General features: G+C 37.6%; 1 protein-coding gene across 4 annotated transcripts in view; it reads right to left on the minus strand.

Annotated features, from left to right (window-relative positions):
• Positions 1 to 17,320, minus strand: part of SFMBT2 (Scm like with four mbt domains 2) — a 284,729-nt gene that overhangs the window by 103,992 nt on the left and 163,417 nt on the right. For all 4 annotated transcript variants that reach the window (XM_077264494.1, XM_077264491.1, XM_077264493.1 and 1 more), the window contains one exon: positions 2,390 to 2,478. In XM_077264494.1, coding sequence (XP_077120609.1) covers positions 2,390 to 2,478 — 89 coding nt within the window. The remainder of the gene's footprint in view (positions 1 to 2,389; positions 2,479 to 17,320) is intronic.

Genomic DNA, 17,320 nt, shown 5'->3' on the forward strand with positions numbered 1-17,320 from the left:
ATCATAGTCTATCTCGCACAGAATTTATACAAAGTCTAGACGAGAGTCCAATGGAGTAAAAGGGGCACAGCTCTTCTGTCTACTCTGTCCCTTCATTTATTCTCAGCACTCGATCTCCCAACCAATTATAACATCTGACATATCACTATAACATATCAAAAGTTTGTTTTAAAAAGGTATTCTTTAAAATAATAGTCATTTCCCAGACAACCATTATGTCAATATAAAAGATGAACATAGCTGATGCAGTGGCTCTAGTTCTGACTAGTGATGAGCGAATATACTCGTTACTCAAGAATTCCCGAGCACGCTCGGGGGTCCTCCGAGTATTTTTTAGTGCTCGGAGATTGTTTTCCTCACCGCAGCTGAATGATTTACATCTGTTAGCTAGCATAAGTACATGTGGGGGTTGCCTGGTTGCTAGGGAATCCCCACATGTACTTATGCTGACTAACAGATGTAAATCATTCAGCTGCGGCGAAGAAAACTTAAATCTCGGAGCACTAAAAAATACTCTGAGGACACCCGAGCGTGCTCGGGAAATCTCGAGTAACGAGTATATTCACTCATCACTAGTTCTGACTAATAGTTGATGGAATGGGGTTATCCTAATGAAGGAACCCCTTTAATTACATACTGTATAAAGAGTTTATCTACAAAATATTCAGTAATGTATTTAGTATTGTTACTAAAAAACTGGACATACTCTTAAGAATCAAATAATTAACATCCAGCGCCTCTTTGGACGAATGATCCCAGGAAATCCTAGGTTTCTTAAAACATCTATTTATTTCTTTATATTAAAAACAGGTAACAAAAAAGTCAGGCAGCTTGGATACACTCATGATTTAAAAAAAGGCATAGAAACCAACACGTTTCGACCCATTCAGGTCTTAATCATGGAGTTGCATCTGAATGTCTGTTTGGAAGTCTTATATCACTTACAGTCTGTCCAGCAAACACTGGAGCCATCCGGCAGCCCACAAACTGCTGGAGACCGACAGTGCTGATAAAAGATGAAGACAGTGACAGGTAAGTAGAATACTAGGGGCAAGAAACTCAGATTAGTAGCACCACTCCAGTGCTGTAATTAAAAAAAAACACACGAGTGGTGCTTTTATTACTTTTATCATTGATTACGGTTTCTAGTTTGTCTTTAATTAGGAATGTGTTGCCAGAAAACGACTAAATTTTCAATTACATTTTTATATTACAAGTATTTTTTCCAGATCAAGATTTTATTAAAGAAAATATATTATCTTGCAATTTTCACTTTGCTCATTGGAGCTATATCACTAACTAACTTTTAGTCCTTGCAAGAACATTTTTCAGCAGGCATCAGATGAAGGACTACTATTAGAGATGAGCGATCCTAATTTAAAAGTTCAGGGTTCGTACCGCACACTTAGTGTCCAACACTAAACCCTGAACACGGACTTGACCCAGAAGTCTGTTTTAATATTCGGAGTACTGGGGAAAGTCCGGGTACGAGTAAGAGAGAAAGATAATTTTTTTTTAGATCCAAAGTTCAGGGCTTCATTGTTTTCAATGGGGTTCTGGTTCAAGTTCGAGTACAGTTATGGTACCCGAACCAAACTTTGCACTAAAGTTCGGGATGTGTACCAGAACCCAAACTTCCATGTGTCCTCTCATTCCTAATTGCTATGACCAGTAACAACAACTTTTTACACAGCTGGTAGCACAGGATCCACAATTCGCAATAGATGATGTCACAGCTGACCCCTACTCCCCCCCTCCACAATGATCTTTGCACACGTTCAATAGACTTGTTGATACTTCAGTACAAAACCTGGGGTCAGAGTCTGTTATTTGTGGCTAATGTACATGGGTTGTTTCCTCAAACAACAGGAAGTTAGACTATAAAAAAGTTCTATTGGCCAGTGTGAAAATTGCAAGATTTAAAATTTTTATTTTTTTCCTGTGTTTGTGTGGTTTCCTCCTGCACTCCAAAGACATATTGCTATCAAATTTAGATTGTGAGCCCCAATGGGGCGTGGTGATAATGAAGTTGAATATGACAGTGTTACATAAGTAAAATAAATATATAAAAAGTTAATATAGCAGGCATTGAACATGCTGACTAAAGCATCATTTGTGCAGGGTCCCTTTGGGCCCAAATGATCTGTGGATCTATTTTGATGTTTAGAACTGGACCCCAGTGACAAAACATTTATAAACTATGTTGTTTAAGAGACAATGATACTGATCCTGAAAAATAGGTTCAATTATAATTTAGAGACAAGAAATGGAGAATAAAATAATCCACTATAGGAAAACAAATCACTACAATAACAATGCAATGTAAGAGAATAGTCCAATAATAATTACATATACTACAACAATAATACAATGTAAGAACATGACATACTCCCTCTAGAAGCTTTGGTGGAGCAGTCCTGGAGCCAGTCAGATCATGAATAAGGAACTCTGCCCAGTCTGTGCATTTCTCTTTTATTCCTGAAAAGAAATGGTTATAGTTAGTGTAACAATTTATAAGTATAATATTCTGTGTAAATATTCAAGTCTTTTTATTTCACATGTATTAGAATACTACATACTACTACTAATCATCTGTACTTATCAAACATACAATAATTTTTAGACCAGTCCATGTTGGATATTGTAATTTTGCAACAGGTTAAAGGTAATAGGTTGGAGAGCTCTGTTCTAAGTTACAAAACACAAATTGTGCCCACATGTCAACGTCAAGGGGCCGACGTCAAGGCAAGACACATATCATGGGTAAATACCATAAATAACGCTAATACTTTCCTCCTTCTCTTGCAAACTTGCAATGTGTTCAAACATGGGTTCTTGGTAATATGATTGGCACTTGTCTATGTCTCATTTTATCAGCACGGAAGGTATGTTGCCCATTAGGACACCATAGAGCAAATTATTGATTTTGGTGGCAATTTATTACATATACATCTCTATTAATGCAAATCACATTCTTTGATATATATCAACTACACTATTTATTAGTTTGACACAATCTATCTTGTCCTTGCCTTGTCCTCTGCCCTTTTTTACCTGGGGTCACGATCATGGCTCTATACATGTACTCATAAAATTCTTGTAACTGTTACGTGCTTAATATTATTGTACTTTCTGCTATAATAAAATTTTGAACTGATTTTTAATGGCATAATTGACTCAGATTCTCCTTGTTTATTCAGTTCTTCAGGAGTTCATAGCTCCCCCTTTCACAGGTTCCCGCTTGCCGGGGGATGGCGCACTCCTGTTTTTCCTTCTTTTTCTTAGATACTATTGGTTGTGAGTTTTTTCTAAAGACACAGCAATTATGTCTATGGGTGAATAGCTTGTACTTATCCAATTCCATTACATAAAAGCATAATCCAGACGTTCAAGCATTTTAGCAGTTTCATACTAATATATATATATATATATATTTATATATATACTGTGTGTATATATATATATATATATATATATATATATATATATATATATATATATATATATATATATATATATATATATATATATATATATTATAACATATGGAAACAAAACTTAAAAAATTCTAGAATAGAAACTCATGCAAAACCCTTTACAATATTATCAGGGATAATTGGAGCACTAGATTAGACAGAATTTAAACACAAATAATGTCAACTATGAGAAATTTTGGCAAAGGACTATACAGTAAACAGTATTTGGCCCACGCATATTATTTAACAGCCAGAAGTTCTCTACAAAATCCTATTCAATGTTATTTAAAAGTATCAAAAAAATATTTCAAATTATTGTCATGTCCAATATATCATCTGGCAAAAGTCGGTTTGTAATTTCTGGTTAACTGTAGCCCGTAAACAATGTGTCCATAAGATCATGCGTCCATCCCCACCAGTGTCAATATATGGCCAGTTTGTGCGACTGTAATGGCCAATGCGGACGAAAATGTCACTCATTCTCCAGATGATTGACCGTTGTCCAGCCATCAACCCACTTCTATGTAATGTGTGTGGCATCCAGGTTTAGTTTTAATAAAAAGGAAGACCCTTCCTGATTGTTATGATGTCAAATGCCCCGATGAGAACAATAAACACCTACAGCACTGCGGCAAGAAGAAACTCTCCCATCTTCTACAGAGGAAAGGTGCTTTTATAAAGCTTTTGTGAGTTTCTATAGTCAGTAATACACAAGAACTGGACATTAGATATTTAGATAAGGAGCCAATCAGAGATGAGCTAATCAATTTTCAGGACCCTGGTCAATTGGCCATGTCCATATTCTGTAGAGGGCAGACAGGAGTCCTGCAAACTTTTCCTCCTGCCACCATCCCTGCGTCCTCTATTGATTAGTTGACCTTGCGTGACATCAAGTGGGCGTTACCCCGCAATGATGAAGTCATGCCCGGCTGGCTAATTAAAAGAGGAGACATTAGGTAGAACTTCACAGGGCAGCCATGGAATACTGATGGGCCTGCTCTACAAGAGTCCTATGAATTGATTTGGTCATGTACAGGGTCCATAGATGTAGTAGTAGTGACTTGAGACTGAAAACCATGGAAAAACCAGGTGTATGTCCTGTCCGAAAAAACATTTCACCAAACATACTCCTCTACGTTACCTCCCTGATCAGCTCAGACCTTGCAGTACTGCACAGGGTGAGTGGTATTTCTCATCAGGTCCCAGGTTAGTGCCCCGCAGTCCGCAGTGTTAATATGTAACCCCATGTATGTCTTTAAACATCTTATTTGCTTTATTTAAATTGTTTGACATTAAAAAAGTGTTTGAGGCTTACAGACAGATAAGTGATGATTCATTCAAGAACAATGGGCGTTAAATGTGATCAGGAAGTAAGCGCGCGGTCCACATTCATAGACTTATATGCAAAAACATGCACATGAAAAGTCATTCTGAAAGTGGTGGAGCTAACCAGTAAGCATTTCTTCTTTTTCTAGCATTGAGGACATTTCCTCCTTCAGGACTAAGAAATGCCAAAAATGACTGTTAAAGCTGTCTGTAGTCTGATCGTAGATATCATGCAGCAAGGCGAAATCACTAGCCCAGGTTTCCCACAGTTACATGCCAATTATATTAGTTATTTATTACTTTTTTTTTTTCTGTATGAACATCCCATAATTTGATCACTCTAAACTCATAAGAATTAGTAAATGTATTAACTGGCATTAAAGGGGTTTTCTAGCATCAGCAAATATGTCTGACTTCTTGTAAAAACAATGCCACCTTGTATGTCTACAGGTTGTGTGTGGTATTACAGCTTTGTACCATTCACTTGTAGTGGTGCTATTTTTGGATGAACGCAGCCATGATTGTCTAACACTGAACAATAATATGTCCATAGTGGTTGGTATCTTTCCTGCATTATGACTTCTTTATGAGTTTCAGCAAATTCTGCAAATTATGTTAGCGTGGTTTTAAGCACAGGTTATTTAAAGGCTTTTTTTTCTAGTATTTTTCGTGCAGTCACATTTATATATAAAAAGCCAGGAAAACCAGCTACCGTACTTAAAAAAGAGAGGTAAAACAATCTAGATAAATTCATACACTACAGACTGTATTGCAGAAAATCCATGACATACATCGGAATGGGGTGATTTCCTATGAATGGGACAATCAAAAAACTTTCAGCCAGAAAATCTACAGAGTGAGTGAGTGTATATTAAAAATTGCATAAAAAATGGCATGTATGAATCCAGTCTTATGGGACCTTTTTGTAGGTTTAGGATAATGGATTTGATAAAGGTCTTTCCAAATTGTTCAAGTAGCACTCAATGCTCTTTAAGTAATTTCAGTGTAAAAATATTGGGTAACACTGACTGTATACTGCTAATTATTAGGTCTTTTACTCACAACACTGACTAAAGGAAAAATTATTAATCTTTCAGTTTGTCCTTTAAAGGGAGAGGTACAGTAAATGGAAACCACAACCAAAGTATACCTACAGTAGTACTTATGCAGCAGCAGACAATGCTTGGAATAGCCCTTTAAATACCCCTTTAAATGTGACCCTTTGTACCAAGTGGGGATATGCAAGATTTCAATAAGGTGCTGTCTACACATCGACACAGGCCCATGTCCAGCGTTTGCCCAGTGCCACAGCTACATCGCAGCACAAAAGTCAATGAGGGTACATTGTGGCCCTAAGGGTACTACGACTGCAACAAGCAAGTTGTAAAAAACTGCTGACAAGGTTGTTCTTCCTACAACTTGCTTGTTGCAGAAGCCTTGGGGTTGCAATGTGATCCTATTCACTTCTATTGCGCGGCAATGGAGTAACAGCACTGAAGAAACCTTGGTCGCGAAACAGATGTCGTGGGCAAAGTCAGCGTGTAGCTTCAGATGTCACTTCTTATCATATGCGTTCTGCTGTGGTTTATTCCTGTGGAGTGAGTGGTCCTCCACAAAATCACAGAAACCTCTAATTTTGATGCGAGTCTGGATGAAACTCGCCAATGCGAGTCTGTGAGTCCATGAAAAATAGGACAGCACTCAGATTCCACTGATTATTTGATATGAGAAGTTTGAGAAACCTCAATCAGATTTTTTTTTTTTCCTCAGAGAAAAGCTGATGAAATTCTAACCAAGCTCTGATGGTAAAAATTTACACTGATTAACCTCTGATGAAACTCTGATCAAAAACACTCAAGACACTAGGACCATTTTTTGTGTAAGAAAAAAATAGTTGACGTCTGAAAAAGGCCTAAGGTCTCATTCAGACGTGAGCTTTCACATATGTGCTCTCTCAGTGTTTTTCACAGACAGAATTTATACCCATTATAGTCTATGGGGGAGTACATATGTCCGTGTATTTTTGCAGGAAAAAAACACAAGAGACATCTGATTTTGTTCCAAGACACAGATCAAATGCGCCAAACCAAGTCTGTGGGTCAGTGAAAAAAATCAGGCAGCACCAGGATGCCGTATGTGTGATGCCGTATGTGTGCCACGTGTGTGTTGTCTGTTTTCCACTTACTGATGGGAGAAGCTGGAGAAAGTTCCATCACATTTTTTTTTCGCTTTTATCAGAAAGGGATCGTTCAGATGACGATATTATGCGGACCTGTCCTGTTGAGTAATAATAAAGCGGAACACTGACCAATGTATTTCAATAGAGCTGTTCAGATGACAAATTTTTCACACGGATCAAGAATCTATGAAAATTGCTGCCTACACTATTCTCTCCTGCGTCTCAGATGGGACTCACTCATTCAGGTCTATGGGTGTTGCAAAAAAAAACCCACAGATCCCATATGGATCATCCATATAGCCTTCAATTTTTTTTGTGGATACATTGCCATTATGTAGGAAACTATATTTGACAATTTACATTTTATACTGTTAATGTATAAAATCAGATGCCAAACGGACAATAAAACAGGCACATGATTGACAACATGGATGAAACTTGGATGATTTTTCATACGCTCGTCTGACCCCAGTCAAAAACTTATAAAACTCTGTTGGTAAAAACTGACATGCTGACCAAATACTGATAGAAATCTGATTATGGGGCATCTTCTCAGAACTTTTGGTTGTGCTGTTCCTCTGTTGTTCCTCCTAGAAATGTATAAACTGAAAACTATTAGTTGGGGTGTGTCACAGCACACGGATAAGGTCCAATCAGTGCTAACAGTATCAAGGTCCATATACGCATTAAACTAATGTAGGCAGGACCCACTGATATCGATGAGTTCAGCAGAAGGTCTAATTTGTACAGGTGAGTGAACCGACTGATGGTCTGGAGAGATGGCTATCGCATTGTTCTCGTGGAGACAAGCCACCGGCCGACGTGTAGTTCCGTTGTTTTCTCATAGAGAACACGGGACCACTTGGCCAAAAGAACGCTCCTGTGTATGGTAAAGTTGGCCGAGATGGCTGAAGCCGAAGCATCATTTGGCTGATAGCCATCTAATCTGTATGGCCTGCTTTAGACACAGTTCTTTAAAGGGAACCTGTCACCACTTTTTTGCCCTATCAGCTAAAAATATAATTTAATGGATTTTCAGGTATGCATTCCACATCTACATTTGAAACCCCCTGACAAATAAAAAAGGTTTTTATGGGTGATGGATTGGGTGTCAGGGGGTTTCAAATGTAGATGTGGAATGCATACCTGAAAATCCATTAAATTATATTTTTTTGCTCCTGTAGTATGTGGCCTATGGCCGTGTCTAGAACAACACAGGGCTGCATTTTAGAGAATATTTACAGTTATAGGTTATTATGGAAATGGGACAGAGAATAGCCGCAATGGAAATAAAATGTTCATGTTAGCACAAGATACTTGAAGAGGTTTTGACATCTGACTGGCCTTTAGCCATAAAAAATGGATGGCCTGGAGCAAATCCTATACTTATCCACTGCCCCGAGTGTTATTATGGGGTTTACTGTCTGTACTATAGATGTTGGAGAGTAGTACAAGAAATCCAGTGTCAAAATGCATCTTACATTTAAATAAGATGTCTTGTAAAATTGAGATGAGTAAATGATTGGAACGGCTCTGAAATATCCAGAAATCCCTCGTGGGTATAAATGAAGGCTGGGATTTATTTTCATATGCAACTTTTATACTGTTACTAAAATGTTTAACCAGTCAATACTTCTCTTACGCCGAATTCAGACATGCATATATCATGGTCTGAGTATAGACCGCAACCTCATATATACCTATGAGAAAACTATGTTCAGGTCAGGAGATACGCAGTCTGTTCAGAAATCACGGTCGTCTGAATTCAGCCTTCACATTCAGGGATAATAATATGTCGCCGTTTCCCACTTCTGTTAACTGCGGTTTTATCTGAATAGTAGGGCTAAGCTGCCACCAGAAGTATTTGCTGTGTTTTTGATAATGCGCATTTCTACTAAAAAAAACTTTCAAAATTCAGCATTCTTAGGCCCTTTTCACACATCATTTTTTTGCCGTCAGTCACAATCCGTTGGCTCAACGGATCGATAAAAAACTGATGCTACAGATTCGTTTTTTTCGATGGTTCCGACTATCGGATCTGGCTAATTGGATCCTAAATAAATTGGAGCATGCGCAGTTAAAAAAAATGGAATCCGTCGCCGGATTCAGTCATTTGACGGATCTGACGCCCTTAGGCTTCTATTCTAGCAAACGACGGACCGCGACAAATCAGTCGCTGTCCGATTTTTCAACAAAAACAAAAAATGTTACTTTGTCCATCGTCTCCAGCTACCGGACAAACAATTTTCGACGGATCCGGCGAACGACGGATGAAACGTGAGGCCATCCATCTAAATCCATCGCTAATACAAGTCTATGAGAAAAAAACGGATCTGGTGGCATCAGTCGCCGGATTCGTTTTATTCAACATTTGACGGATAGCAAAAAACTGATGTGTGAAAGGGGCCTAAAAGTTAAGTTTCCACAATGAGTATTTGGTGAGTTTTTGATGAGGCAGAAAATCTTCAAGAGTAGCTAGTTTAGGTTACTTGCTTTTTCATTGTTTTTTAACATGTTTTTTTACATGTGTTTTTTACTCTTTCTGGTATATCACGTTTTGAATAAAACTGCTTTGTGTTTCAAATGTTTTTATTAAAATGTTAACATTTTAAATGGGGGAAATACAAATAAAATAGGAAAATAGGGGAAAAAAACTTAGGGAATTAAGAGAAAGAACAAAACAATAGAAAACTCTACCAATACAGAATATAAGAGAAAGCATCAAGATTTGGCATTCAATATAGTTTAAAGCAATGCCGATATAATATTATTAGTTTAAGCTATTATTATATTTGAGTATAGAAGAATTAAGCAGTGGCCAAATCTTCTTGTAATGTCCATCAACCAGATATCGAATGAAACTGTAGTCCAAGTAAAGTTGCCATAAAATATCTTAAAATTTAAGATTTCTTAAATCGCGTATTCCAAGTATCCTATTTCTTGGAGTATTTTGTATGGGCGTTATGAAGAATGGCAAATCTCAGTTCCTATGTAAATTAATCTTTTCCAAGATTTCTGGAAATTTAGGAACTTCTGGGAGTCTCCAATACGAAGCCAAAGAAGAATAAAACTGCTTTGTTTTGAATATGTCCTGTAACTCAGCTTCCATAAAAATTAATTGATAAAGTTATGAATAGATTACATGCGGTTTTCCTGTGCTTTTTCCACTGCGGGAATGAGCTAAAAAACTCATATTCTCTTTTTTACCTGCAGATTTTCCTCATCACCACTTCTGCATTTATCACCCACTCCTGGTTTTGGCTAACAAATACTGATGTAAAATCCTGACCAAATACTGAATTTGTGAACATGACCTAAGAGTATTTTCACATTGAGAATTTTTTATTGTGGTCAAAAACTACAAATTTTGGGAGGAGTTTTGCATTTCCTGCAGCAGTTTTTGAAGGTGTTCAAGGTTTTTTTTTTTTCATGAAGCGTTTTCACAGTCTTTTGATTGGACAGTGCATAGTTCGGAATGTTTTCCGTCACAATCCACTTGAAAGAATTGACGTGCACTTCCTTTTCTCCAACCAGGCATTTTTGAAAGCCTGAAGCAGTTTGAAAGCACTCAAAAGCCTGGACAGATCAACAGCATCCTGTTTTTTCTACACAAATCAATAATAAAATTCTTTTAAACATTCTGTGAGCGCTTTTTCTAGCGTTTCTAAGAATGCTCATAGGCCTAAGAGCAGAAAATAGAGTTGCAACTTTAAGATTATGCTCATGTAATTCGATCATGCTTCATTTATTACACAATTTTGGGATAGAAAAATAAACTATAGTTTTCTGCTCTTTTGGAAAATCACAGCAAAAAAGACGCAGCAGAATTGCATCGTGTGAACATGACCTAATAGTTCTTCTCACAAATAAAATTACAATTTGAATGATTATATACATTATCTCATATTTATGAAAAAGAATCTATTAGCTCTGTGAAAATAATGTATTATGTATTAATTTAATCTTGTTTGATTACCATGATTATTCACATTGATGGAAATGCATAATGTGCTGACTGCTGAGACAGCTAATTAACATTAGGTCTCATGCCAGTCATTTATTAGCCATTTCAGAACCTTGCCTAACCAGAAACACATGGTTAGAGCTATACTAAAACATGCTGAAAGAAAGAACATGGTGTACAGAGAAAAATAAGTGACAAACAGCAACCGGGTTTTTTAGATACAATTATAAAAAAAAAGTTTCGGTTTATAGCTAATTATGTCAAATTAGTCATCGGTACTGTTCTGTTTTACTATTCCTAACATCATGTAATTTTGCTTTTGAGAATGTAATTAAAGACTATAATGATACTACAACACAGCTTTTTTATACAAGAATCGCTCCTTTTTTGTACCTTTAAAAAAAAAAAAAAAGACAAAACCACAATAGGAAAATTTGGGGCCACCAACAGCAGATAATATGCAGAGATCTTTGTAGCAATTATTACCTCTGTGGATTTCACCACAGAAATGGTTCATTGCAAAGGGTCAAATGCAAAATTACATCTGTAGCATGAATTTAAAACACCTTAACGCCCCATGATGGATGTATCATTCATGGAGTTTGTCATGGACTTTGGAATGGGATCAGAAGCAGAGCTCGCTCCACAAAGGGCAGATGCAGGCTATAATATATGGCCAGCATCTTCCCCTAACAGCAGCCATTGGTGTGCCTGACAATCGCTGCTGTTAATCGTTTAAATCCTGTTTACAACAGCATTTAAGTGCCTGGATCCCGCCCAGTTCAGCGGTCATCGGGCTCCCTGCAAAGCAATCACAGGGAGCCAATGGGCTGCTATGACAAAAGGGGCAGTTGAATGCCCTCGTGCTTGTCATGTCATCGTTTCTGTGGAGTCCATCCTATGGCTGGGTGTCATAGCATTCTGAAAAATATGCAAGTCTGGTATTGTCATTATAGTACTGACCTGGAAAAACATATACTGAATGAACACATTCACAGTAACGTCAAAATGACTTGCCGTGCATATGTTCCATCTAACTTCTTTTAACGCATTCAGGATTCCAAAGCCACGAAGCAACTAAAAGACCTGACCATTCTTCAGGTGTCATCCATTCGGAAGCCGCCACTATGTTACATATACAATGAAAAGAAAAAAAGATACTAGCGGCAACAGGGCCGGACTGGCCATCTGGCAATTCTGGCAAATGCCAGAAGGGCCTGTCTGGTCGTGGCCCACCTTGTCTGCTACGTTGTTAACAGAATCTGTGTTCTCAAGACACCTATACTGTTAAGAGTTGTGACGGAGCACAAGTCACTGACTCCGTCACTTTCCCCAGCAGGCCCTGGTATCATTAGAAATATTGGACTTGTAGTAAATCTTCCTTTCCTCCATCCAGGGTAATATTAGTAATATATCCCATCTGGTTCTTGGGGACGGGGACAACATGGGCCTGTGTGATTTCAAATGCCAGGGCTGAATTTGAACCCCAGTCCGTATCTGAGCGGCAAAGACAGTAAAGAAGACACTGTAACCTATTTGTGATATTCTACTAATAAGAACATATTTGATTCCTTTTTTTCTTATTTAAATGATCAGAGGTTTAAAGGGAAAATATCAGCAGGATTTCATGCCCCATTATTTATATCTGCATGTAGCTCTTTCAAAGATAAGACCAGCAACCCCTTTACATGGCCAGTCCGTTCCTCCATTCCTGAGAAAATAGCGTTCAAATTGATATTCAAATGACGCTGAAGAGCTATGGTAGTTCTGAAGCCACTTATCACTCCAGCTCTATTTCCCGCCCAGTGCCACATCCTCTTTTTTGACTGATGACAACTTTGCCTGGAGTCACACATCATAGAGCTTGTTGGTCAAGCAAGAGGTGGCGGTGCTGGGTGGGGAATGAAGCTGGAGTGACATTGGTTGTAGATCTAACATAACCATTTGCATGTCAATTCAAACACCGATTTCTCAGTAACAGTAACGGATTAGCCATTTAACCATATTTATGGACTTGTTTTGCTAGCGCTACAAGCATATATAAACAGTTTCTTTTTTTGAGGGGGATATGACAGATTACCTTTAAGAGATACATTTTGGTAACAGTGATATACAGTGGCATGTAAAAGTTTGGGCACCCCTGGTAAAAATTACTGTTATTGTGAACAGTTAAGCAAGTTGAAGATTCAATGATCTCTAAAAAGGCTAAAGTTAAAAAAGACACATTTGCTTTGTATTTTAGGCAATTTGGATGCACTGCTATTTGAGGTCTAGCCACAGTTTTCAATGATATTCAGCTCAGGGGACTGTGAGAGCCATTGTAAAACCTTCAGCTTGCGCCTTTTGAGGTAGGGGGTAGGTCACTGAGGGATCAGTGACCAGTCATGAGCCCATAAGGATGAACATCTAAGCAGAGCACCACATAAAGCCCCACCCACAGGCCTCCCGAAGCACGAGAATCTCATTAACTGAAAACTACAAATAAAGATTAAGCAACAACCACAAGACGGATTTCATCGACCAAGGTATCATTGTAATCAGTATATCGGCGCCAACCTGACAATGTCTGTAGGTTACTGTGCACAATCCTGCTGACAGGTTCCCTTTAATCAGTATAACGGCGCCAACCTGACACTGTAGGTTACTGTGCACAATCCTGCTGACAGGTTCCCTTTAACTGTTCACAATAACAGTACTTTTGACCAGGGGTGCCCAAACCCATACATGCCACTGTACAGCTCTCCTAGGAACTTGCTATATTCATACTAAAAATATAAAAATACAATTCTGCAGGTCTAGCAGTGACTACAGCTGCCCTGATAGTATGCTATTGTTTTACTCAGTGTATATGAACTTTATGAGGTTGTCAAAATAGAAAAGTATGATGAGCCAGCAACAGCCGGAGTGAGTTAGGTCAGTAAACATAGAATAGATATTTCTCTAGAACATGTCACATACAGAATGCAATAACTGGGTCAAGGTTACAAGGAAGAGCGATCTGTAAAATGTTAAGTCGATGTTTACTCAACGAACAAAGATTTTCAGAGAAAATAACCTCCTGCTAGCACTAGTCTAGAAATATCAAAGGCCAATTTCTGTTGGTAAAGAAAAAACCCAGTTAAAATAATTAAACTCACTCTAATCTGTAATGTGTTTTTAGGAATGTTGATTGACAACTTAGATAGCTGCCACAGAGGTTGTCATTTAGCTTTCATAGATATACATATGGCATGGCATATATTCATGGTTCTTTGTCACTGCACACATAAATTAAATTATGAGTGACGATTACGATTGCCAATGTTTTAGACCTCATTCTAACAATAATATCGGCTTGGATAACTCCATTCATGTTACCACAATATACACCGAAAAAAATGGGAAAAAATGATCCAAAATGGGGAGAAATTGTGAAAAAAAAAAACTCTGTCGCCAGTTTTATGGCCTTCATGGTTTGGTAAATAATGACCTTGCAATGTGATTCTCCATATACCCTGCCTTTTTCACTATTAACTTCTTTCAAATCAGTCAAAAACACAGGGCAAAAAAACAGGGAAGAAATGCACCAAAAACGCAACAAAAAATGTGCATTTTTGCATTTGTGTTTTTCCTGCCAAGAGATGCAGAAATGGTGCAGACATTTTACTCAACATGTATGCATACCCCAAGTAGGAAAAGTAGAGGCCATTTCTCCAAAGTGTCCCAAAACCATTTTTCAACATCAGGATGCCAGGACACAGGTTGCTGGTGCTCTTGTGAGCAGCCTGGCCTAAAAGTGCGACCATGACCTGCAGTGTCTCTGGACTTCTCTCCCATCGATTACATCTGGGACGTCGTTGGTTGGCAATTGCAAAGAGAGCTGCCAGCAGCGGATCTTGATGACTGCATGCACTCAGCATGGCAGAACATTCATCAGACAATTAATAACCTCACTGATAGCAATCAAGGTGTGTAAGTACCTGCACATGTCGCTCATAGTCCATACCGAATACATCAAGAGGTTTTCAAAACGTTCCCATTTTGTCACAATTTTTACATCATGAACATGTCTATCGAACCTGTGATTTCCCTAATTCAATGACTTTTCCTTCCTGATGCTGCAATTTCAATGTCAAGGAGTACAGTTATGTTGACGTCTGGCAATGAAGTCCTGCTACAGGTGGAGCTTTGTAGGAGGACCAATATGGCAGTGATAGTATGAATCAAACGAGTGTCATATGGATACTAAAAACAGACACACCATATAGATGAAAAACTGTCAGTTTTTTACTGGATGAAAAATGTACAGTGCTTTTTATTACTGGAGATGTACATCCATCCAACCAATGAACGATCATTCAACTCCTACCTTTCACTTACGTGAAGAGGAGGAGCCTTTAGGATTACAGAGAGTGGATAAACCTGGAGTTGACCCTAATGTTAAACTTTTCAGAATATCATGACAAGGTAAAAGTAGCAACATTCTAAGTGAACTGCTGATGTGAATGTCCATTTGTACAGAAGAGTGTTTCTCAAACCCGTCATCAAGGAACTCCAACAACCAAGTATTGAGGCTTTGCTAACCTTTAATTTGGTGAAACTTATGGTGCGACGTTAAGGAAATTCACAAGACATGGCCTGTTTGGGTTCTTTTAGGACATATTGGTTCAAATTCAATGGGTTCAAATTTTATCATTGTTTCTATGGAGGTATATAACCAGAATATTACCTGACGCACGTTTCCAAATAAAGCCTCAGCATATATGGGCCATTACTATATATAGTATATTACAGCAGACTATGTATTATAGAGTGATAAACAGAAGGTCAAAGAACATATGCTCAGTGCATGCGAGCCATGAAATGTGTGGAGGGAGCTGTTCTGGTTCACACACTAATCATGTAATAAAAATGTTATGTTTATAGACACATTGGCCTCTATTCATCATTTGCATTTTTTAAATCACTATATTATTTTGTCTTGTGGTAGTCATTGCTGTTTTTATCTGCCAAATTCTTGAAAATGGTGCATGTTCATTGATTCTATCCAAAATAAAAATATTTTTAAATTGAACTCTATTGCAACTTTTTAAGGGGTAAAAAACCCCACACATTTTGCCAAAATGGTGCAAAATTTCAAAAACTTCATGCACAAATAAAATCATTCCATGGAGGGACTGGAGTACATTTGTAAGAAATGTTGTAACTTCTCAAAAAGTGAAAAATGATGAATCAGGCAAAACAAAAATCCAAAATCTGAAAACCCTAAACACCGCCCATGGTGGCTAGCTAAAAAGAAAAAAAAAAAACAGGCAAACTCATATAAAGTAGACTTGAAAAAAAGAGAAATTGGAAAGATAAATATAGCATTAACCAAAAGGTGCAAAACACTAAAAACTCTTCAAAAACAGTCGGAAACACAAAATTGCATCGGGCTGATAAGTAGTTGCAATTAATTAACAGGAAGAGATAGAAATTTCTAAGCAGTGCTAAAGTGGTTGACATGGGTTGTATGAGAATTTTATTAATTTTGTGCCATCAAAAACCGTAGTCACAGCAATTAATATAATAGGGAATGCTACTCAGTGTGTAAAGCAAGTAATGTAAAAAACAGAGAAGGGGCTACACAAGAAAAGGGAAAGTGCACATCCATATATATAAAATATATTGTTATATTTCATTATAAAAACAAAGAAGACTAAGATTAAAAAAGCCCCACAATGAAACGTACTAGAAAATGTATAAATAGTGTGAAATAGCTTAAAGAAGCACCTATACCAGCAGGAATATCCAAACTGATGGGCAAATAACAATCAGAATATCCACATAAAGCCCAGTGATAATGACCTCCTAAAAACTAAGCCATTAACCAAATACCATATTATCAGTGTCTTGCTTTTTGTGTTTATAATAAAATCTAACAATATACTTTTATACATTGGGATGTGCACTTTCTCTTTCATTGTGTAGCTGCTTTTCTGTTTTATTTTTTTGCAATTTTATTTATTTGGTTAAGAAAAATAAATGGGTTCATTTGAAAGAAAATCTTGCATGCCATGCAGTTCCAGTGGTTCCTGCTTGTATCTGTTTTCTCGTATTCTATATAGGAATCGCATGACAATCGCTATCTTAGTGACGATGCCATCATGTACTGCACGTGATATGTAGGAAGCCTGTGATTGGCAGTTGGCTATGAATACATTGATCTGAGCTGCAATGTTCAGCTTCATTCAGTGTGTAGTAGTCACTTCCAGATACTGCAGAACAGCTCCTATTCTAGAGAATGGAATGGCATTAAACTTACATTCAATGTATTTAATAATAATAATCTTTATTTTTATATAGCGCTAACATATTCCGCAGCGCTTTACAGGTTGCACACAATATCATCGCTGT

The sequence above is a fragment of the Ranitomeya variabilis genome, chromosome 5 (assembly GCF_051348905.1).
Source record: "Ranitomeya variabilis isolate aRanVar5 chromosome 5, aRanVar5.hap1, whole genome shotgun sequence".
In the NCBI taxonomy this organism is placed as follows: Eukaryota; Metazoa; Chordata; class Amphibia; order Anura; family Dendrobatidae; genus Ranitomeya; species Ranitomeya variabilis.